Source organism: Panthera tigris, chromosome C1 (assembly GCF_018350195.1).
Source record: "Panthera tigris isolate Pti1 chromosome C1, P.tigris_Pti1_mat1.1, whole genome shotgun sequence".
Taxonomy (NCBI): Eukaryota; Metazoa; Chordata; class Mammalia; order Carnivora; family Felidae; genus Panthera; species Panthera tigris.
In genome coordinates, this window is record NC_056667.1 from 80,168,166 (window position 1) to 80,193,708 (window position 25,543).

Sequence of the window (25,543 nt, forward strand, 5' to 3'; positions counted from 1 at the left end):
CTGTAAGTTCCTCAAGGCAGAGGCTGTTGACTCTTTTAGGTGGTGCGAAATGTTGTTTACAAAGACACTGACACTCAGGGACGCTCCACCTACAGAGTTCCCCAGGTCAGTGATGACAACTTCATTCTTAAAATTGCTCAGACCCAAAGCTTTGTAGTTCTGCTTGATTTCTCTCTTTTCTCCACATTTCTCTCTTTTCTTCATATCCAATCTGTCAGGAAATTCTATTAACTCTATTTTTAAAAAAATATCCAGAGTCCAACCATTTCCCCCATTCCTACCCCTTTTGGTGCAAGCCACACCACGTTTTTTGTGCACTGATTCAACCGCCTCCTCAGTGGTCTCCTTGCTTTCATCCTTTGCCCTTAGCCTATCCGTACAGAGTTATCTGTTTAAAACCGCTCCCCATTTCCCTCAAAGTAAGACAGGGAGTCCTTACGGTGGCTGATGAGGCCCTATATCCTCTGGCCCCTGCACCAACCCCTCCCATCTCCTCTCTAGAGCCTCCCTCCTCTGACTTCTCTCCAGCTACCAGGATTCTCTGCTGTTTCCCCAACATCCAGGAATGCCCCACTCTATGGCTTTTCCAGAGACTATCCCTTCTGCCCAAAACACTTTTTTCCCAGACATCCCCATCGTCTTTAAGGACCTACAAGCAACTGCAATTTTTTTCTTCCCTGTCAGAATTCCCAATCCCACTACCCCTGTGCAATCTTCCCACAGCACTGACCGCCTTCTAACAAGCTTTAAGATTTTTTTATTTACTATGTCCAGTGTTACTGTCTTTCTGATCCAGCTCACGTTCAGTAAGCTCCATGATGGCAGGAATTTTTTTGGTATGTTTTGTTCATGGGTGTATCCCAAATGCCTATAATAATGCCTGGTCAATGGAAAGCAAATATTTATTGTTGAATAAACAAAGTTTAAAAAAAGAAGGAAAACATTAGAATTCTGACTACTATTGCATTATGAATTTGGTAAAACTGAAAATCTTTCCTTAAAAAAAAGATTTTAAGTAATCTCTACACCCAAATTGGGGCTCAAACCCACAACCCCGAGATCAAGAGTCGCATGCTGTACCTACTGAGCCAACCAAGGGACCTGGAAAAGTGAACATCTTTGTAAAAGATTAAACATCAGAAACCCGTTTCTGTATTTATTCCTGTCATATTTAATATCTATGAATATGAATAGAGGGCATAACAGGTTTTACTTAGTGACCAGAACAACAACTGTTTGGGATATCTCTTCTATTTGTCTCTGCCCCACATGATATTTATACTCTTTAATATGTTTATTACATTTACTCTAAAACAAGAGTTCAATCAACAACCTAGCAGAATGCGAAGTGCGAAAGGGTTGACGTGCCCTTCAATGTCAGCAAGTTACTTAATTTGGGCTTTTTTGTTAACTTTTTCCCTAATCAAGGTAAAACCCACATTTAGAATACTATAGAAACCCACATTTACATACTAAAGACAATTTGGAAAGTTAAAAGAATACTTGTGTGTGTAAGTACAAAAATGTTTACTGCAGTATTCAGTGAAAACTTGAAAAACTGCTGAAAACTGCAACAGGGAAATGGTACATCAATACTACAAACCACTATGCAATCATTAAAAAGTGTAAGGTAGACCTATATGTACCAACATGGACAGCCATCAAGGTATAGAGTTAAATGCAAAAACACTGAAAACAATAGATAGGTTTGATTTATGAACTAGCCATCCCCTGCCCCCAACCCATTTATATAGTTATGTGTGTATGTGTGCATGTAATTCATAGTATTTTCTTAGAGTAAATGTACAAGAGGGAAAAAGTCATACCAGCAGGTATAACTCGAGCTTGCAGTGTTTATTTCTAGAGAGTGGGACTGGGGCAGGAACAGGGAGCTCCTACTTTTTATTTTACATAAAGTTAAGTAAAGAAGTTCTTTACCATCCAAAGTTTTTAAATTAAGAAATTAAAAAATGGGGGGGAGGCGGTGCCTGGGTGGCTCAGTGGGTTAAGCATCCGACTTCGGCTCAGGTCATTATCTCACCATTGGTGAGCTCGAGCCCTGCATCAGGCTCTGTGCTGACAGCTCAGAGCCTGGAGCCTACATCAGATTGTGGATTGTGTGTCTCCCTCTCTCTCTGCCCCTCCCCCGCTCGCACTCTCTCCCCCTTCTCTCTGTCTCAAAAATAAATAAACATTAAAAAAAAAGAAAACTATAGGAAAGAAAATTTGGAGAGAAAAGAGTAAAGAAACAGAAAATAATCACTTACAATCCTGCCTCGGTTGATTGTGGGGCAAATTTAATAAGGATTTGCTGAAATATACACATAAGTATAGTGTCTTATACTGAATGGGCACTCATTTAATATTTTTTGAATAAATGAACAAATAATCTTTCTTGGTAAAACAGTATAAGCTTATTTATAGAGCAGTGGGAAATCTTGTTAAATGACCCCAAAGTAAAGCTGGCTTCAAATCAGTTTTCAGCACCTTCTGTTATTTTATGTAAGAAAAATGCCTACTCTGTAATTTTTACATGTAGTTTTGAAAATGTTTTATTCAAGTGTTGCTGAGCTTTTTTCTTTAATGATATGATCTAAAAGGGCTAACTCATGCTCTAATAGAAGTTGCTCTGAGTAATGGTTGTCAAGAAAGGCAGTTAATAGATAAGGCTCAGACATAGAAGCAAACGGAAGGATGAACCAAAATCCACCGTGCAATGCCCTGAGCCTCGTTTCCTTCCACATCTCCCAGGGGTGGGCATCCCTGGTGAAACAAAGGCCAGTGTGGGGACACTGTTGCTCTCCAGGAGGAAAGCTCTGGTTTGATTTTTCACCTCCCTTCATATAACACAGCTCTAGTAATAGGTTCTACTTGGGAAAGTTACCATCCAATCTTTCTGAAAGATATTACTTTAGCTACACTTTACTTTAGAACTAATCCCAGTGGAAATTACATTTCCTTTAGAAGGCTTTTTGAGATATTTTTTTCATAGAAGTCATTTCACAGCTAAACATTTGTTTCCTTGTTTGTTTTGGCTTAGCTTTTGCTCATCTTTCTAATCTCAGTTGCTTCATTCCAGTAGGATTGAGATGTTTCTCCCAAGGAAACCCCGTTTCTCTTTAAATGCCAACCATGCAGAGAAACATAAGCTACGAGTAGAGTTAAAAAGTACACCACAAGGGGCGCCTGGGTGGCGCAGTTGGTTAAGCGTCCGACTTCAGCCAGGTCACGATCTCGCGGTCTGTGAGTTCGAGCCCCGCGTCAGGCTCTGGGCTGATGGCTCGGAGCCTGGAGCCTGTTTCTGATTCTGTGTCTCCCTCTCTCTCTGCCCCTCCCCCGTTCATGCTCTGTCTCTCTCTGTCCCAAAAATAAATAAAAAACGTTGAAAAAAAAATTTTTTTTAAAAAAAAAGTACACCACAAGTAATTATTTCTCTTTACTCCTGTGTAATTATAAATACAGTGAATTGCACGCCTTAAGATTTTAAATACCATTTTAAAAATTACACTCAATCAAAGGAATCAGGAGAAATTTGAATGAAGTTTCTGCAACAAAAATAGGTCATCCCTACCATTTCATTAGCAAAATTACATTAATTTAAAATTTAGCTTAAAAATTTGCTGGATGATTACCAACTGGTAATCTGTATCTCCTGATATCTGAGAAGGAAGGTCTATCTGTTTTTGGAAGAGCAGTCTTGTGTTGCAAATGTGGGCTTTGGCTTCTCACCAGAACCAAGTGTGAATCGATGCACTTTTATTCCTAAAGAGCTCTGAGCGATGTGAATGAGACACCTTGCCCAGGCACAGAGTGCAATTACTGTTAATGCTTTCAAATGGTGCAGATTTTCTGCTTCACTTAAAAAGGCTGAAAATCAAGCTATAAAGGGAGAGTCAAAGTCTTTAACCACAAGAATATTATCTGTAGCTAGGAAATTGCAGTTGGTACAGTTATATCAGGAAAAAAAAAAAAAGGCAAATTGAGTGAGCGGGGGTTGCTATTTATACAAACAGTCCAGAGCAGACATCAACACAGAGAACGCAATAAAACTCCAACTTTGATTAGAAAATTAATGTGGCTTTGGTTCTGGCAAGACGGCAATATAAACTAACCTGAAAACCCTCCTTCTGTAAGCAGATTAAAATGCTATAATAAATGTAACAAAATATGGTTTTATCTGAAGTAGAAAGAAGGGAAATCCCTACCTGCCAGACATAAGAAAAAAATGAGAAAGGAGAGGCAGCCTTTGACACAGAGGCCTGGGAGGAAGACATAACTATGCCAGTGACCCTGGGTTGGGTTCTGAGGACCCCTGTCCTGTGTGTTTGGGGGGAGAGGCCACAAAGGAACAACAAACGGAGAGCTGATACTTGTATGATAATAACAGCTTCCTATATTTGAAAGTTAGAGTACCCTGGGGCTCAGTTCTTAGTCTTCCACTAATTTCTAACTATACTCAATCCCTTGGTGATCTCATTCAGTTTCTTCTTTTAAGTACCATCATGTAAACACCGAAGAGTCCAAAATTCACATTCAGTCAGACCGGAGCTCTCTCCTGAACTTTGCGTTCACAGATCAAACTGCATAGTCAACATCTTTGCATGTATACTTAAAGACATAGCACACTTGGTCCTCCTGCTCCCTCATGTAATCCTCTTTGCTTTTTTCTGATAGCTTGGGCCAATAATCTAGATGTCATCCTCTACTCATCTCTTTCCCACACCCACACACATCGTATCTGCCTATAGACAAAATTTATCTCTACCTTCAAAATTCATCCAGAATCTGACCACTTCGCATCACATCCATTTTTGCCATTCTTGTCCACACCACACTGCTCTCTCACAGGATCGCTGCTAAGGCCTCCAAACTCCTTTCCTTGCTTCTGCCCTTCTCCTCTTTAGTTTAGTCAGCAGCCAAAATGATCCTACTAAAATATAAATCAGGGGCGCCTAAACAACATGCTACAAACCACCAATGAGTCAACAAAGAAATCAAAGAAATAAATGAATCAATACATGGAGACAAATGAAACTGGAAACATAATGGTCCAGAAATCTTTGGGACACAGCAAAAGCAGCTCTGTGAGAAAAACTCATAGCAATACAGGCCTACCACAAGAAACAAGAAAAATCTCAAGCAAGCAAACCTTACACCTAAAGGAATTAGAAAAAAAAACAAACAAAACCCAAAGTTAATAAAAAGGTAGGAAATAATAAAGATCTGAGTGGACATAAGTGAAACAGAGACTTTAAAAAAGCAATAGAAAAGATCAATGAAACCAAGAGCTGGTTCTTGGCAAAGATAAGCCAAATTGATAAAATTGTAGCCAGACTCATCAAGAAAAAAAAGAGAAAGGACCCAAGTAAATAAATCAGAAATGAAAGAGAAATAACAACCAACACCACAGAAATATAAAGGATTGTAAGAGACTTCTCTGAAAAATTATATACCAACAAATTAGACAACCTAGAAGAAATGGTTAAATTCTTAAAAAAAGATAATCTTCCAAAATTGAATCAGGACAAGATCTGAACAGAATGATTACTAGTAACAAAATTAAGTCAGTAATCCAAAAAACTCCCCCAAAGCAAAAGTCCAGGACCAGACAGATATACAGAATTCCTCTTAAACTATTCCAAAATATAGAAGAGGAAGGAAAGCTTTCACATACATTCTATAAGGCCAGCATTACCCTGATACCAAAACCAGACAAAGACACCACAAGAAAATAAAAAACCCACAAGCCAATATCCCTGATGAACATAGATGCGAAAATCCTCAACAAAATATCAGCAAACCACACTCAACATGTTAAAAGGATTATTCACCACCACCAAGTGGGATTTATTCCAGGGGTGCAAGAATGGTTCAATATTCACAAATCAATCAATGTAATACACTATATCAAACAAAATGAAGGATAAAAATCATGATCATTTCAGATGCAGAGAAAGCATTTGACAAAATTCAACATCCATTCGTGATAAAAACTCTCAACAAAGTGAGGTTAGAGAAAACATATCTCAATATAATAAAGGCCATATATGAAAACACACAGCTGACACCATACTCAATGGTAAAAGACTGAGAGCTTTTCCCCTTATATCAGGAGCAAGACAAGCATATCCACTCTTACCACTTCTTGTAACATAGTACTGGAAGACCTAGTCACAGCAATCAGACAAGAAAAAGAAATAAAAGGCATACAAATTGGTCAGAAAGAAGTTAAACTGTCATTATTTACAGATGACATGATACTATATGCATAGAAGACTTTATAGACTCCACCAAAAAACTATCATAATAATTGGATTCAGTAAAGTTGCAGGGGATAGAATTAATATACAGAGATTGGTTGCATTCCTATACACTTAACAAAGTAGTAGAAAGAGAAATTAAGAAAACAATTCATTTACAACTGCACCAAAGGAAATAAAATGCCTATGAATAAACTTAGCCAAACAGGTGAAAGATCTGATCTCTGAAAATTATAAAACACTGATAAAATAAACTGAAGACAACACAAACAAATGGAAAGACATGCCACAATCATGGATTGGAATAACATTCAAAGTAATCTATACATTCACTGCAACTCCTATCAAAATACCAGGCACTGTTGACAGAACTGTAACAAATGATCCTAAAATTTGTACGAAACCACAGAAGACCCTGAACAGTCAAAGCAATCTTGAGAAAGAAGAACAAAGCTGGAAACATCACCGTTTCAGATTTCAAGATATACTACAAAGCTATAGTATAAAAAAAGTATGCTACTGGCACAAAAACAGACTCATAGATTAATGTAATGGAATAGAGAATCCAGAAATAAACTTATGCTTATACGGTCAGTTAATCTATTGACAAGGGAGGAAAGAATATACAGTGAGGTGCTGGAAAATGGTGCTGGAAAAATTGAACAGCTATATGCAAAACAACGAAACTAGACCACTTTCTAACACCATACCTTAAAAAAAAAAAAAAACAAAACCAAAAAACTTAAAATGAATTAAAGGTGAGACAGGAAACCATAATACTCCTAGAATAAAGCACCGGCAATAATTTCTTGGATATCTGCCATAGAAACATTTTTCTAGATATGCTTCCTAAGGCAAGGGAAACGAAAGCAAAAATAAAATATTGGGATTACATAAAAATAACAAGTTTTTGCACAGCAAAGGAAACCATCAACAAAACAAAAGGCAACCAAATGAATGGGAGAAGATATATGTAAATGATATATTCAATGGAAGGTTAATATTCCACATATATAAAGAGCTTATACAACTCAACACCAAAAAAACAAATAACCTGATTAAAAATGGACAAAAGACCTGAACAGACGTTTTTCCAAATAAGACATGCAGATAGCCAATATATACATGAAAAGATGTTCAACATCACTAATTATCAGAGAAATGCAAATCAAAGCCACAATGAAATATCTCCTTATCCCTGTCAGAATGCCTTGAATCAAAAAGGTAAGGAATAACAATGGTTGGTGAAGATGTGGAGAAAAGGGAACTCTTGTGCACTGTTGGTGGGAATGTAAATTGGCGCAGCAACTGTGGAAAACTATATGACGATTCCTCAAAATATTATAAATAGAAATACCATATGATTCAATGATTCCACTCTTGGGAATTTGCCCAAAGAAAACAAAAACACTAATTCAAAAAGATATATGCACCCCTATGTTTATCGCAGCATTATTTACAATAACCAAGATATGGAAGTAACCCAGTGTCCACTGACAGATTAATGGGTAAAGAAGATTTATACACATGGATTATCAACTATAAAAAGGAGGAGATCTTGCCATTTGTGGCAACATGCACGGACCTAGAGAGTATTATGCTAAGTGAAATGAGTTTCTTTTTCTTTTTCTTTTTTTTGAAGAGAGTCAATCTTTTATATATTTGTTTAATTTTAAGTGAGCAAAGATCTTTATAGCATTGGACAAAAAGGAAATTCAGTTCTTTACTAGAATGGCACTACAAACTCCCTTTTGCATCATAATAATCAAAGAACAGTTGCTTTTTTTTTTTAATTTTAATGTTTATTTATTTTTGACAGAGAGAGAGACAGAGCATGAGCGGCGGAGGGGCAGAGAGAGAGGGAGACACAGAATCCGAAGCAGGCTCTAGGCTCCGAGCTGTCAGCACAGAGCCTGACGCGGGGCTCGAACTCACAGACCGTGAGATCATGACCCGAGATGAAGTCGGACACTCAACCGACTGAGCCACCCAGGCACCCCAAAGTGCGGTTGCTTTTTAAATTTTGTAGAACATGGGGCGCCTGGGTGGCTCAGTCGGTTAAGCGGCCGACTTTGGCTCAGGTCATGATCTCACAGTCCGTGAGTTCGAGCCCCGCGTCGGGCTCTGTGCTGACAGCTCAGAGCCTGGAGCCTGTTTCAGATTCTGTGTCTCCCTCTCTCTAACCCTCCCCCGTTCATTCTCTGTCTCTCTCTGTCTCAAAAATAAATAAACGTTAAAAAAAAATTAAATTTTGTAGAACTTGTCTATAAAAATACCTAGCCCTGGTGTGTGGGGCTATGATTTCCCTTACATGTGGAATCTAAAAACAAACGAATAAACAAAAACAGAAACAGACCAATAAACAGAGAACAAACTGACGGTTGCCAGAGGGAGGGAACACAGCTGGGAGGATGGGCAAAATAGGTGAAAGCCAGTGGGAGATACAGGCTTTCAGTTATGGAATGAATAAGTCACTGGAATAAAAGGTACAGTACAGGGAATATAGTCAATAGTACTATAAAAACGTTTTATTGTAACAGATGGCAGCTACACTTGTGGTGAATGCAGCATAACATACAACCTTGTCAAATAACTATGCTGTACACCTGAAAGTAATGTAACATTGTGTGTCAACTACACTTCAATTAAAGAAAAAGTAAAAATAATAACAATAAAAATAAAATTAAAAGATCACATCGCTCCTCTACCTAAAGCTTCCCAATTGCTCCCCATTTCACACACAGGGAAAAAACTTCTAAGACTAAAAACAGACAACATGGCCTTAAAACAATCTGATCCCAACATGCCCACCTTGATGTCTATGGGCTCATAATCTGTTCAGCTCTTCCTCACTTACTTTGCTTTGGCCAATTTGACCTCTTCGTTATTTCAAGAACATGCCAGGCATAACCCCACCTCAAGATCTTCTTTGCAGTTATTGTTTTCTCCAAGAATTCTCTTTCCCCAGATGGCTTTATACTTCACCTCCCTCAGGTCTTTGTTCAAATGCCACCTTTCATGGCCACTCTAACCTAAAATTGCAACCTCCCTTTAACCCCCCAATATTCCCTATTTCTTTGCCTTGCTTTATTTTTCTCCTTAGCATTTATCACTAACACATTACAAATTTTACTTGATTATCTTGTTTATTGTTTCCCCATTGGAATGCAGCCACCATGAGGGCAGAGATTCTTGCATGTTTTATTTACTACTATATCACTAGCACGCAGTAGGTGTTCAATAAGAATCTGTTAAATAAATGAATGAATGCTAAATATATATTTATGAAGGAAAAAATTCAACCTAGAATTCCAAATGCAGTATGCAATCAAAGGAAGATCAAAACCAAAACATATTCTCAGGAAAACAAAAAACACGGAAAGAATAAATCACTTAACAGACCTTCCATTGAAAGAACTAATAAAAGACATACTCTGGAAAAAAGACATTTGATCCAAAAGGAAGGCGTAGAAAGAATAAGCAAAGAAAATGCTATATAAATCTAAATAAGCACTGACTGTATAAAATAATAGTAATAAGTAATTTGGGCGGTATAAAAACAAGGTAGAACCAAAACACTAAACAATAGTATGTAAGATGGGAAGGGGTGCTCACACTTAAAACATTCTAGGGGCGCCTCAGTCAGTTAAGCGTCTGATTTCGGCTCAGGTCATGATCTTGCTATCTGTGAGTTCGAGACCCACGTCAGGCTCTGTGCTGACAGCTCAGAGCCTGGGGTCTGCTTTGGATTCTGTGTCTCCCTCTCTCTCTCTCTGCAACTCCCCCGCTCACACTCTGTCTCTCTCTCTCTCTCTCTCTCTCTCTCAAAAATAAACATTAAAAAAAATTTGTTTTAATTCTAAAAGCCTTGTTTTTCAGGAGGAGGATGGAGATATTCAGTTTTTGACTTTGAGTTAGGTATCCATGTAGACATTTAAGAATAATGTCTTGGGAGAATAGAATAATTTCCATTCTAGGGGAAGGAAAAAAGGGAATATAAAGAAAGCTAATTAATCCAAACAGAAGATAGGAAGGGAGGATGAAAAGAGTCAAAAATCTTTCGGTAAGTAGAAAGAATCAAATAAAATAGTAGAAATAAATTTAATACATTAATAATCACAATAAATGTACAGGTACCAAACAAGCTACTTCAAAACCAAAAATCATTGTCTTTTACTTTTAAAAAGTGTTATATGTCTTTTATAAAAGACACACCTAAAACACAACATATCAAAAAGTAAAAATAAAGAGATGGATAAAGATATACCATGTGAACACTGTAGCACAGATTACAAAAGTGGCAGGAGAATATTATGAAAATAATTATGTTAACACATTTGTAAACTCATAAAAAATGGACATATTCCTAGAAAAATATCTTAGCAACATTGTCTTAAGAACAAACAGAAAGTCTGAAGAGTCTATAGCTACAACAAAAACAACACATCAGGGCTAGGTATTTTTATAGACAAGTTCTACAAAATTTAAAAAGCAACTGCGCTTTGATTATTATGATGCAAAAATGAGTTTGTAGTGCCATTCTAGTAAAGAACTGAATTTCTTTTTTGTTCAATGCTATAAAGATCTTTACTCGGGGCGCCTGGGTGGCTCAGTTGGTTAAGCATCCGACTTCAGCTCAGGTCACGATCTTACAGTCTGTGAGTTCGAGCCCCGTGTCGGGCTCTGTGCTGACAGCTCAGAGCCTGGAGCCTGCTTCAGATTCTGTGTCTCCCTCTCTCTCTGCCCCCTCCCCACTCATGCTCTGTCTCTGTCTCAAAAATAAATAAAAACATTAAAAAAAAAAGATCTTTGCTCACTTAAAATAAGCAAATATATAAAAGATTGACTCTGTTCAAAAAAAAAAAAAAAAAAAAAAAAGAGCAACTGATATTTACCCAAATTTCTTCACAGAACAAAAAGCTGTATACTCACATAATGAGATTAGTTTAACCTTGATACTTAGGAACAGCACAAGAAAGGACAAGTACAGGGGAATCCTATTCATGAACATTAATGAAAAAACCCTACAAATATATTTGTAAACAAAATCCAGCAATGTGTTAAAATATAACTCGCTATGAACAAACTGGGTTTATTCCAAGAATACCACAATAGTTTATACCATGTAACTGCCCATGAAAACAGATAAAATGGGAAAAACAATATGATTATCTGAGACGAAGAAAAGACATTTGATAAAAATCAACTAAATATGATTTAAAAGTAAACTCTTGGAAAATTTTTAAAATCAGAAAGAATATAAGGATGACCAGTACATTGCTTCTATTAGTTATTGTTCTGGAGAGTCTGACAACAAAATGAGAAAAAGAAAGAAAAGGTGTAAAGATTAGAAAGAATCACAATTGTTACTATTTGCAGATGATATTATTTTGATAACATAAAAGTGTACATAACATAATATGATATCTTGATAACATAAAAGTGTACAAATTATTGGAATTAATTAGAGTGTAGCAAGGTGGTTCTTACAAGATCACTATACTCCAATCAATTATATTTCTATATACTGAAACACAGGAAAGATCATTAAAAGGTATATCACTTACAATGATAAGGACACAATACAAGGTACGTAGAAATAAAAACAACAAAAAATATGCAAAACTCTTGTGACGAAAATTAAAAACGTTACTGAAAAGCATTAAAGGAAACCTAAATAATGGAGAGATGGATGATGTCCTGGGACAGGAAGATACCATCACGTAGATTTAAGTTCTCTTCAAACTGATGCATGGATTCAATTCAATTCATACAAAACTTTTAGTATGTTTCTTTGTGAACTTGCCAAAGCTAACTCAAAAACTCATGTGAAAAAGAAAGAACACCTAAAATGCTCCTGAAGAGTAAGACTATGGGAGCTTGATATTAGCAGCAGACAAACCTGTTAACAAAGAAGAAAACTCATACACAGATCTATACATACGCAGAAACTTGATATAACAGGGGTAGCACTGCACATTAGTGAAAAAAGGAGCATTCAGTAAATGGTGCTGAGCCAGTACTCACAACTACTGTACTAGACAGTGCAGATCTAGACTGTTCAGTATTCTTGGCTAATAAGGGCTCTGCCAGCAAATGTATTGATCACTACTGATTTCGTCACCAAGACTCCCTCTTCCCAGTCTTGTGAGCCCCATGGAAGATACACAATGGATAGCTGTCTGTGGGGGAGGTGGGGGTTGCAGGTATATCCCCCCCTTAATCTGTAGTGAAAACAAGAGAAGAGGAAGTGGATTCCTCCCCTTATCAAGTCTTGGTGGGAAGGTGTCTCTCCACCTGCCCTCTCCTCTAAGTGTGGCACATGGGGTGGCCAGCAGAAAGGACAACAGGCATGTTCATGCTATCACCCTCAGTGGCTCTCCTCTGCATTTTTGCAGAAACTCTTCCCAGCTTCAGATTCATAAGTATAAAACCTTTTAGGAATGAGACAGTATTTCTTTTCTAAGGAGACTTACATTGCCCCAGCAGTAAATTAACTGATGGAAGGAAGTAGTCTAACAGAAATGCTTAGTCCTACAGTGGTGGTACCACTTTGATAGTAAGAAAAAATAACGGCACTTAAAAATTCAAAATCTTTGGCTTTTGTATTAAGGTGAATCAAATCTTGTTTGGACCTAGATGATATTATGTTAAGTAAAATAAGTCAGACAGAGAGAGACAAGTGCCATACGATTTCACTTAGAATGGAATCTAAAAAGCAAAAGAAACAAAGCAGAAACAGACCCATATAAACAGAGAACAAACTGGTGGCTGCCAGAGGTGAAAGGGCGAGGGAATGGGCAAAATGCATGAAGGAGAATGGGAAGTACAGGCTTCCAGTTATGGAATGAGTAAGTCACAGGGATGAAAGGCGCAGCATAGGGAATAGAGTCAGTGGTACTGTGACAGTTTTGCATGGTGACAGATGGTAGCTATACTTGTGGTGAGCACAGCATAACATGTAGAGTTATCAAATCACTATGTTTACACCTGAAACTAACGTTAACACTGTGTGCCAACTAGACTTCAATTAAAAAATAAATAAAGTGAATGACACCCAACTTATTGGGCTCTAAAGTGTCGACAACAACGTTCCAAATGTTTCATTAAACCATGAAATTCAGCAAATAAACAATCCATATGCTGATGGACCTGGAGGGAAATATTCAGTATATATACTGAATTAAAACTGGAGCCTCCGATTGGATGCAACTTTAGAAAGAAGAAAATAATATATACGCTAATAATTGAGTAAAAAGCTACCTGTTCCTTATGTTGAAAACAAGAATTTGTAATTTTTTAAATTTTATATTTTTAAGTAAACTTTATCACTGCTGTAACATAATACTATATTCCTCTTGTGCAAAAAATCACCATCATATTCTCCAAATTCTCTACCAATTCTAACATACACTATGATTCAATGACATTTTTAAGTCTCTGATGCCGCGAATAAACCCTGAAGCATTCTTTTCTAACTTAGTTTTTTGGGTTGGAAAAGAGTACACAAAAGAGGCCTATGAAGAAAAAGTTTCAGAGAAGACACGTTTAAGTAAGCGACACGTATTAAGCAGGACCTTACTTATACTTCTCGGTCTCAATTTTCTCATTTGTGAAATAAGGATATCGTTATCTGTCTCACACATTATTAAGAGGGCCAATAACTAGCACACAGGGATGAGTAGTGTCCCCCCTCAAATTCCTGTCCAGCTGGGATCTGTCAACGTGACCTTATTTGGAAACAGGTCTTGTAGATGGATCAAGTTAAGATGAGGTCATAGCGAATTGGGGTGGGCCATACATCCAATGACTGGTGTCTTTATGAGAAGGGAATGTGAAGACAGAGACACAGAAATGGCCCTGTGACAATGGAGGCAGAGATTAAAATGATGCTGCTACAAGCCAAGGAACACCAAGGACTGCTGGCAACCATGAGAAGTGAGGAAGATTCTCTCCCCTTCAGAGAGAACACGGCCCAGCAGACTCCTTGACTGCAGACTTGTAGCCTGAACACTCAGAATATGGTACTCTGTTATAGCAGACCACAAGAAACAAATACAGCATTGATGCCTAAAACAGAAATGAAGCATTTGGCTCATCTCCCACATAGAAAAAACATACCATACATTTTGTTAGGGCTCAATTCACGGCAGGCAGATTCTAATGTTGTTTGACATGGACTCTCCAAGAACACATTTCCATAGTGTTTTAGTTAGGGATCATGTTTACAAGTGACTAAAACTCAACTGGAGTTTAAAAGGCCTGGGAATGGAGTGGAGTGGGGTGGGGAGGTGAGAGAGGGAATTGAGGGGGAGTGACAGAGGGGTGATATTAGTGGATCCTGATTTTCCCATGCAGATGCAGCTGGGCGTCTGGAGTTACTAAAGGCAGGACTCACCATCTGGTTTCTTATTTTATTCTTCCTGTGCATTAATTTCCTTCTTTTCTCCAACTGTAGTCTGTCTTTACCCACCACATGAAAACATGACTGCCAGCAGCTCCCAAGTCTTAGCTTTCACAGAGTTTGCCCCCAAAGAAAGACTGTCTCCATTTTCTGGGTCCCCAAGTCCAAAATGCCCAGTGAAACACTTTGAGGGGCCTGAGCGGGGTCAGCTTCCACTCCTGACCCACCTGCTGCCACCCCATGGCTGGGAAGGCACCAGAGGAGGGATGGATGGAGACAATCTACACAAGCACTAGCTCCGGTTCCCTTCATGATAAAGCACAGTTTCACATGGGTTCTTTTACCCCAAATTCTCACTAAAATGCTAAAGCGAGCAGCGAGAGGTACAGAAGTAATTATAAAGGCAGATACAAAGACAATTTGAAGACAAAGAAGTTGTCATAGATAAATCATCGAGAAATGCAGGACCTTGATAAAGAACTTTTAGTGAAGAGCCAATAAGCACATCAACTGGATGTCTTATGTAAGTTTAAATAAAACAATTTTCACAGTTGGACTTAACTGAAAAATAATTTCCTTCCTTTACAAGAATAAAAAAGAATGTAACAAATTAAGCTACCACTCGAAGATACACTTTAAAGGAAGTCTTATCTTTCGGTAGTAGAGGAAATACATTTCATCAGCAATAAACATTTGACTGCCCTGTAAGGGCAGGGCACTGAGGTGCCACAAGATTGTTTCTAGAGATAATTAAACTCAATATATGACTTTTAACTTTCTTAGAAATAGAAATGATCACTTACCATAGTACTGGGGTCTCTATCAGCTCGATTTCGTTCAAAAGAATTTATTTTATGGGCACTCATTTCATCAGTATCAGCAATGATATAATGTCTGGGAGAGTAAGCATTGGACAGGTGCTCAAGCAGCCTCAGGATCTCAGTGGTGTGCCCACCTGGAAAAAATATTGAAAGGCCTAAGATTAAAAATCCCACAATGTGGGGGCACCTGGGTGGCTCAGTTAGTTAAGCGTCTGACTTTGGCTCAGGTCATGATCTCCCCGTTCATGGGTTCCAGCCCCGCATCGGGCTCTGTGTTGACAGCTCAGAGCCTGGAGCCTACTTCAGATTCTGTGTCTCCCCTTCTCTCTACCCCTCCCCTGCTTGCACTCTGTCTCTCTGTGTCTCTCTCTCTCTTTCAAAAATAAATTTAAAAAATTTTTTTAAAAATTAAAAATGCCACAATGTGGTTATTAGAGGGGAGGCAGGTGGGGGGATGAATTAATTAGGTGATGGGGATTAAGCAGTGTACTTGTTGTGATGAGCACTGGATGAGCACTGGAAGTGTTGAATGTGCATTGTACTTTACACCTGAAACTGATATTACGCTGTGTTAACTAACTGGAATTGAAATAAACACTGAAAAGAAAAAAGAAATGCCCAACGGACATATCCATTTGGCTCTGCTATACTAATGGTATGTTTTATGTATTCCTCAAAAGACAAAAGCAACATCTGGAAACAATAATCGATGCCCTTGTATAAATACTACTTTTATATGGGGGAAGAGGATAATAAAAGTAAAACAATAAAATTGGCACTAGCAGTAGGTGCTAAGGAGGCACAAAGAAGTAGAAGACACAATTCCTGTTACCAAGAAGCCTGGTACGAGGGGAAAGAATGCACACAGACATGTAAAGAGTGATGCAAGACAGCATAAAAAATTTAAATGAGGGCAGAGGGGAGGCAAGCAAATGGTTATGAAAACAACCTTGTAAGAGTAGGGGAGATCCCTGATAAAGCTGAAGCCGAAGCTAATGGACACAGAGCAGTAGGGAGGCCACTGGGTGGGATTATTAGGACATGAGATGGCAAAATCTGAGATGTGGGCTCAAGGAATGGGGGAAATACTGGGAAGAAGGACGAGAGTGAAAGCAGATCAGGAAAGTAGGTTGAAAAATGGAAAAACTGTCACTGAAGGTTTCTGGGCTGCGAAGTAATGTCAGGGGGGCATGAGCACTGACCCGCAGGGCTCGGGGATTCTTAAGGAAGACTTTTGTTCATCACTGTAACCCCAGCTCCTAAGAGAAGTCTCAGCACACTGCAGGCCATCAAATATTTACCAGTTTCACCAAACAATGGTTCAAAGTTTGAAACTGTACAATCTCCAACATTTTAATGCTTTAATTTCAAAACCATGAATTCAAAAATCGACTGTGTACATTGAGGTTTCCTTCATGGAAAAAAAACCACAAAAGCACATCAATCTATCGCATTAACTATGCAGCATTTTTAAGCAAAGCAATCAAACTCCTTCTCAACGAGCCCTATCATACCCATTTAGTTTCATTTCACAATCTCTCAGCCTCAGCCAGGTTGATGTCCTTAACATTCTCTCTATTCATCTTGTTATCTCCTCCTTGTCTCTGGTCACACTGTTCCCCCCACCTACTAAACTCTCCTCCACTGCTACTGTTGCAAGAAAGTGCTTTCGATAGTGAAACAGTGAACATATAGAACAAATTAAGCATGTGGTTTCTCCCCATACACATATTTTATTATAGTAGAAAGGGAAGGATTACTCTCTACATTGCAGAAGGGACTAGATGTAGAAATAAAATTGGCATAGATTATGTGTGAGTTTCAGGAATTAGAATCATACTTTAGCTTTGTAACTTGTCACCCATCTTTGTGTCTGGGGCATGTAATTTACACATCTGATTTATGCTCATTTTTGTATTTTTGTTTTTAGCCTTGAGAAAGTGTGGTGGTTTGCAAAGTAGGTACTTGCTTTCACAGCTGGACCAATTAAGGATAAAAAGGATAATTTCCACATTTTCCACTGCAATTAAAACTTCATTATACCTGCTTTAACAGTCTTTTCTTTTCTTAAAAGGAAACACTTACTGAATACATTCTTTGAAGATTTAACCTTGCCACCAACTGAAGTCATTACAATGATGGGTCTTGTCTTCCATTTTACTCTTTTATTAAGATATATTCTTTGGGAACAAAATCTTCTCAGTTCTACCTTACATAATGCTCAATGTCACTCATCATCAGGGAAATAAAAATCAAAGCCACACTGAGATACCAGCTCACACTGGTCAGAATGGCTAAAATGAACAAATCAGGAAACTACAGATGCTGGTAAGGATGTGGAGAAACGGGAACCCCCTTGCAGTGTTGGTGGGAATGCAAACTGGTGAGGCCACTCTGGAAAACAGTGTGGAGGTTCCTCAAAAAAATTAAAAATAGATCTACCCTGTGACCCAGCAATAGCACTACTAGGAATTTACCCAAAGGGTACAGGAGTGCTGATGCATAGGGGCACATGTACTCCAATGTTTATAGCAGCACTTTCAACAATAGCCAAATTATGGAAAGAGCCCAAATGTCCATCAATTGACGAATGGATAAAGAAGATGTGGTTTATATATATAATGGAATACTACCTGGCAATGAGAAAGAATGAAATCTGGCCATTTGCAGCAATGTGGATGACACTAGAAGGTATTATGCTGAGTGAAATAAGTCAGAGAAGGACAGGTATCATATGTTTTCACTCATATGTGGATCTTAAGAAACTTAACAGAAGGCCATGGGGGAAGGGAAGGGGAGAAAATAGTTACAGAGAGGGAGGAAGGCAAACCACAAGAGACTCTGAAATACAGAGAACAAACTGAGGGTGGACACGGGGGTGGGAGAGAGGGGAAAATGAGTGACGGGCATTGAGGAGGGCACTCGTTGGGATGAGCACTGGGTGTTGTATGTCAGCCAATTTGACAATAAATTGTATTTAAAAAAATACACCCAGAACCCAATCTCTTCTCTCCATCTCCTTTGCTCCTACCCAGCTCCAAGCCATATTACTCACATTGATTATGACCATAGCTTCCTGGTCTGCTCCCCCAGCTCCATTTGTCTATTCAAGTGTCTACGTCCATCTATTCTCAACACAGCATCCACTGTGACCCTATTAGAAAGAGTTGATAAAATGATTTACCTCTGCTCAAAACCCTCCTGTGGCTTCCCTTCTCACATGGAATAAAAGTCATCTTGTAATCTAACCCCTTAATTTGTTACCTTATGGGCCTCATCTGCTTCTACCCAGTTTTAAGTCTACTCCAGCCACTGTGGCCTCCCTGCTGTTGGACATCCTGTCATTCCCCCAAGGAGGCTTTCCCTTACAATTCTAAAACGCAATCCCCCTCCCTACCCCCTAGTATTTATCACCATATAATTTAATATGAAATCTATTTATTTCTTTTGTTTTTGTCTCCCCCTACCCTTGCTCAACCATGACATGACGGCAGGGACTTCTGTTCATTTTATTACTACTGTATCTCCAGTGCTTAGAAAACAGTAGGCACTCCTATTATCGATGAATGGGTAGATGAGCATTTGATATTAAATCTAAAATTTGGAGATCATATGTTGTTTCAAGGAAAAGTAGTAATTTCGATTGATGTTCTTTGAATGTAAGTGGTTGATTAATATCGTTTTATGGTATCTAAAGACTACTTTTTTGGTAGTCAAGGTAAACACTGAAAATGCCTTCCCCCTCCTCCAACATTTTGGGCATGTAGTGTTAAACTGTTCATCTGAATATAAGTCTTTCTTTGACTTGGATGATTCTTTGAGGGCCTTGACCTCTCCCTACCCTGAATGGTTTGAATGACAAGGAGCATTTGCCAGAGTAATTATCAGTCTTAATTCTGGTTCTCAGTCCACCAAATCTAATACTGTCAAATGAATGGCTGTAACATCCATTCATTCAAGACAGACACCTGGACATCATTCCTGAACCTTTCCTTTCCTTACTTCCTACTTTCAAACCACAAGATCTGTGATTTTTTTATCTCCTAAATCTTATTTAAATGCATATACTTCTCTCCATCCCCAAACCCATCACCCTAGTTAGGCTGTCACCATTTGTCATCTGAATTATTCAAAATGTTCCTACTTGTCTCCCTACTTCAATCTTTGTCAAAACATTCCCTTGACAATGCAGGCTGAATGATCTACGTAAAAGCTTAGATTTAATTGGGTCACTCTCCACTCAAAAGTGTTTTAAAAGATCCTTTGCTACCAGGATTAACAACAGTCACCATTTACTAAATGGGGTGCCTAGGTGGCTCAGTCGGTTAAGCATCTGACTCTTGATTTGGGCTCAGGTCATGATCTCACAGTCCTGAGATTGAGCTCTGATTTGGGCCCTGCGCTGAGCATGGAGGCTGCTTGAGATTCTCCTTCTCCCTCTGCCCTGCCCTGACATGCACACTTGCTCTCTCTCTAAATTTTTTTTTAAATGCTTATTATATGCCAAGCACTTTGCTAAACCCTTCTAATACTTCCATACTTAATCTCTCTTCACCTCTTCTCATCCCATATTTTTTAAGGTGGAAACAGAAGGCTCAGTGAGGTTAAATAATTTGCCCAAGATCACCAAGTCAGTAAGTGGCAAAGATGTGACTCCACCCCAGGATTATGTCAATCTAGAACCTGTGTTCCTAACCCCTACATGGAAGGAAGCAGTGGAGTAGTGCCAATAGCTTTATAGAGCATGGTTTACAATGCTCTTAAGGATCTGTGCCTCGTTTACCTCTCCATGTTGAACTCAAAGCAACAGTGCCCTCCCACCGCCAGCCCTTACAAGTGCTATCAACTTCTTTTGACACCCTTCCAGTTCTCAAAGCCCCAGCTCCCCTTTCCTGGTCATCTTTCAAGTCTCAGTTTAGACAGCACTTCTTCCCAGAATTTTCCGGTCTCACATTCAGATAAAGCGGTGCCCTTCCTGAAGACTTCCATAGCAGTCTGTACGTCCCAGATTACAGCAATTACCTTTTTTGTTTTTTTGTTTTAGTTTTATCTAATCTCCATTCCCTTCACTGCCGTACCCTTGCACCTTTCACACTGCTTGGGACACAGTCACTACTCCACTGTAAGTAGTAGTATTAGTTCTGTTATTTCCAGAGTTTAGCATAATGCCTGGTCTCTCCTAAATCTCCACATGATTAAGTGAATAAAGTAATGAATTATACTTGAACATAAGTTTACAACATTTGCTCATACTAAAATTATTATTGTGTCTGGATGCAATCTCCTAGCATTTCTAAATATACACAATATATGTGTCTCTGTCAGAACTAGACCATCAAATTGTAAGCGCCTACAGAGCTGGTAATCTCTGTTTTGACTGTATTACCCGATAGGACAGCTTGTTGTTCATACTGTGACACAATATTCTGAAACGTGTATTGTTCTATGGTCAGGAGATAGTTGTTTCTATCCTCATGGATTTTGTGTATTTATAAATGTGGCAATTCACTTTGCTTCATTTATCATGCAGTGTTCGTGATTTCTAAACTAAACACAACATGCCTAGATTAACAACGCAAAACAGCTTTTACTGCTCAGGAAAATTGCAAGCTGGCATCATAAAGCTGCTGCGTCCCCTCCGTTCAATATACATAATATAGTAATATAATAATTTGTTAGAAAAATATACGCTACAGGGAAGCTCAATTATAGACAAGCGTAAGTTACTCATTTGTCATTAAAAGATGCCTGGGCCGCGTCAGCAAACCAGCATTTCGCCCTGGCTGGGCTGACCGGTTCCGGTAACGCAGGGAAACTACAAACTGCAGCATGCAATGCTCCAAAAGTGCTAAGGAGACCAGAGAAGAGCGTCGCGGTGCACTCTGGGGTTTGTAGTCACCGACCCACGCCCCACTACTTACCGGACCCAGCCACCACCAAGAGACTGAGAGACTGACGGGGCACAAGGACCCGAGAATGGAGCACTACCCACAGCCGCAGGGCCAGAAGAAGCACGGCCACCGCAGCTCCCGCCGCGGCTAGAATAAGGACGCTAACCATGCGTAGCTACGACACATGCGTACAGCCCCCACCCGTGCGGCCTCTGAGACAAGGTCAAAGTTCAACAAGTACGGGCGCTGTGGAGACTCAACCGGGGCGTGGCGACCCTCTTGATGGGCGGGGCTTGTCTACGCTGGGAGGAGTTCGGGGCGAGACGCGGAAGCCCCAGCCCCGAGGACTTTGATGGCTTGCCTCCCGGATTCTGCGCTGCTGCCGTCCAAGCACAAAGTGAAATTCGGCAAGTAAAGCGCAAAAGTGTGATTTCCCCCCGTGACGAAGTCAGGCCGCCTGTGCGCCCTAAAGGCCCCAGAGCTCCCAAGTTAGGAGGTGTTCCAGCGCCACTAACTCTGAATTCCACCTGAGGCCAATAGCACATACAGCCTTTTTTTCTTCTCTTTTCTCTCCTCTCCCCTTTCCTTCTTCCTCTTTTTTTTTTTTTTTTTTTTTTTTTGTCTTCCTTGCTCTCTCTCTCTCTCTCTCTCTCTCTCTGCCAAGGAAAATGTTTCTGTTGCACATGCAGACATTACTGTGCTTGCCTATAAAAGGTACCTTGGTACAAAAAGTTGAATTGAGGGCCCTCATCTGAATCTCTTTCCGAACACTCGTGTATTTAACTTTTTCTAGGCATTTTCTCAGATCTCAGTGTGATCAGAGTGGCAGAGGGTGATCACCTCCAGTTATGCCATGGTCCTGAGAGGAGTGGAAGCTCAGTGGCTCAAGGTAGCAGAATAGAGAAGGCAGCGTCCTACAATTAGTATTCAGTTACTACAAAGCCAAAACTTCCCCCAGCTCCAATTTTGCTCATTTTTGTTGTCTATTTAATCCACATGGCAGCAATATAAAAATATGGAGATTACAGAAGTCCCTTCACCCCAAGTGTAATTTGCCTTCAGTCCAGTACAGACCTATAGGTTAGATAGGACAAGTGTACAGATAAACAGGTCCTGAAAGATGAAACAGACTGCTCAAGTGAAATAGTGGCAAATCTAGGTTTAGAAACCAGAAATCCTAACTCCTGCTTCATAGGAGTGTTACATTGTGTATTCCTTTGCTAAGCTCAGACTTGCTCGATTATCACATTTGCCTAGAGCCTAGCATGTGTCTTCCCTTTTTAAAAATTTTTAAAAAATGTTTATTTACTTATTTTGAGAGCGAGAGCAAATGAGCAAATGGGGGAAGGGCAGAGAGAGAGAATCCTTAGCAGCTTCCGTGCTGTCGGCACTCGATCATAGGAACCATGAGATCATAACGTGAGCCAAAATCAAGAGTCGGATGCATAACCAACTGAGCCACTCAGGCACCCCTAAAATGTGTCTTTTAATGTTTAGTTATTTTTGAGACAGAGGGAGATGGAGCATGAGCAGAGAAGGGGCAGAGAGAGAGGGAGACACAGAATCTGAAGCAGGCTCCAGGCTCTGAACTCTCAGCACAGAGCCTCATGTGGGGCTTGAACTCGTCAACCATGAGATCATGATCTGAGCTGAAGTCAGACACTCAACCAACTGAGCCGCTCAGGTGCCCCTAGAATGTGTCTTCTAAAATGCAGTCTTTTAAGAGAGGCCTGGGATCAGGTTATTTAACCAGTGTGTCAATTTCCCTTAGGCAAGTGTGGAAAACATTTAGGGATGTGAAAGCATCATTTTCTGGCTAATGGACCTCACAGCACGGAATATTCAGTCTTCCATCAAATCGTCTTAACCCTACATCCTTACAATAAGACCAAAAAGTGATTATTATTTCCCTCTTTACAGATAAAGACGCGCATTCTATAACAATTAAATAGTTTGGGGCACGTGGGTGGCTCAGTCGGCCAAGTGTCTTGCTTTTGATTTCGGCTCAGGTCATGATCTCATGATTCCTGACATTGAGACCTGCGTCAGGCTCTGTGCTCTTGGGATTCTCTCTCTCCCTCTCTCTCTTCCCCTCCCCAACTCGTGCTTTCTCTCTCTCAAAGTAAATTAATAAATAAACATTAAAAAAAGTTAAATAGTTTGCCTAAGATTTCTCAGCTAGTAATAATTGTGGGCTTAGAATTCAGTGCATCAAATTTTGATGAATTCAGAATCCCTTGGGCTTATAAATACATAGTTCAAAGTCCAGAGGTAGGACCTCTGGCACGGTATAAAAAACAACTTAAGTATATTACAAAGGATATAGTTTTCTTTCATCTGCCCACTCTACTATTCCCAACAAGCGTTTCAACCTAAGACTCTCCCCTCATACTTAAAAGAAGATGTTAAGGTCTTAGAAATTACATCCAGATGGGGAAATCTCTGGAGCCAAAAAAAAAAAAGAGGTTATCTTGTCATTGGGTCTCTTTTTTAAGGGCGAGGAAACCTTTTCTGGAACCCCTCACAGCAGACTTTCTTTCACTCTGTCTGGCCGTGTTTATATCACTTGATTATTCATAAAAGGAATGACACCTCAGAGCTGGCTGGGGTCGGGTGGAGGATGGCGTACAGTTACCTGTTGTATCTGGCTATTTGATGGAGGGTGGGTACTGAACACAATGGTCATTCTCTTGGAGAGAAGAAGTTGGAAGAGGGTAGAGGAGAGATGATTGTTGGTTAGGCAAATAATAGTGTTTGGATTGCTGTGAGACTGTTGTGTCCCAGACAGCTTTGTAACCCGACACAGGCAACGTAGATGTCAAGCATATTAATAATTACTAGACTGCAGGTCTCAGAAGACATCCATGCATTCTCCTTTACCCCATCTCCTCACTTGTGTAGTTACCTGTATCTGTAGGAAATATCAGCTTGACCACATTGGCATGCAGCTGGAATGAATGGAGATGATCAAGCATTTAGGGGCTGCCAATAAATGGAGCGAATGGAGGTAGAGTAGCAGACATTGTTTAGAGTTATTGGTTGAGTTATTCTGAATTAAGGCTAGGGTCAAACTGTTCAGTGTTCCTGACAAGAAAGCTGAGGAATGCAGAGAGGAGCTAGGTGGCAGGCAGGGACAGGAACAAAGTTGGGAACTCCTGAGCAAAATCAATGTCTATTGGGCTGTGACAGGCACAAAATGTATAGATAATCACAAGGTCAAGGAGCTGTCCTGGATTAATCAGGAAAGGCAAGGCTTAGTGGCAAGAGGCAGTAACTAAAATTTCTCTTGGGCAGGTAAGTTGCACTGACAATGCAAATTACAGATAGATGAAAGTAAATTGTATGCTGTGAAAGCACGAAAAATGTATTAATAATTGACGAAATGAATAATAATTTTGAGCCATAACTAATTTTAAGTAAAGTCTGTGGGAAGTGATTTTTATTATCTTCTTAACTCTATTTTCTTAAGTTTCTTTGGCAAATATCTATAATTCATGAATATTTTAAAAGTTAGGATTATTTTGCACTATTCAGTAGGATTATACTGAATACTCAGAACCTGCTATGTGCTAGATTTAGTTACAGAGGATCTCATATGAATAGGACAGGACAATAGCCCAGACAAGAAACTTAGATTAGAAAGATGACAGCGGAAATAGAAGAGGATAGATTTGAGATATATTTTATGGATAGAGTCATTAAGACTTGTTGATGGATTAGATATTGGGGATCAAGATGGCTTCTAGAGTTTTCACCTCAAAACTGGTTGGATGGTGTCATTTGCTAAGAATAGATAGACAGGAAGAGAAACAAGCTTTTGTGGGTAGAGAAAGGGGAGGAGAGGATGAAAATGAAGTGTTCTGGTTTGGATGTTACTTTGAATAACCTGTTAGGCATCCAAGTGGTTATGTCAAATAGGTAGTTTCATGTACAAATCTGAAGCTTGGGTCAGAGCTAGAGGTATAAATTTAGAACTCAGCATAAACATGGTGCTGAAAGCCATGGGAATGAGTGAGATCACCTAGGGAGGGAGTATAGGTCAGACCTGCGCAATAGAACTTTCTGCTTTCATGGAAAGGTTTTACGTCCATGTTGTCCACTATCTACATGCACCTACTGAGCACTTGAAATGTGGTTAGTACAATTGAGGAACTGGATTTTAATTTT

The 25,543-nt window shown here is 39.4% G+C and overlaps 1 protein-coding gene across 2 annotated transcripts in view; it reads right to left on the bottom strand.

The window, feature by feature from the left end:
• The window catches only part of ALG14 (ALG14 UDP-N-acetylglucosaminyltransferase subunit), a 101,688-nt gene extending 80,075 nt beyond the window's left edge, over positions 1–21,613 (bottom strand). The window contains exons 1-2 of one of the 2 annotated variants that reach the window (XM_042997957.1): positions 21,407–21,605; positions 15,468–15,619 (exon numbers count right to left, since the gene is read on the bottom strand). In XM_042997957.1, coding sequence (XP_042853891.1) covers positions 15,468–15,619; positions 21,407–21,545 — 291 coding nt within the window. In that variant the 5' untranslated portion in view covers positions 21,546–21,605. Of the gene's footprint in view, positions 1–15,467; positions 15,620–21,406 lie in introns of both variants that reach the window. The other variant, XM_042997958.1, reaches the window with a different exon arrangement.
• Positions 21,614–25,543: the final 3,930 nt, after the last annotated feature.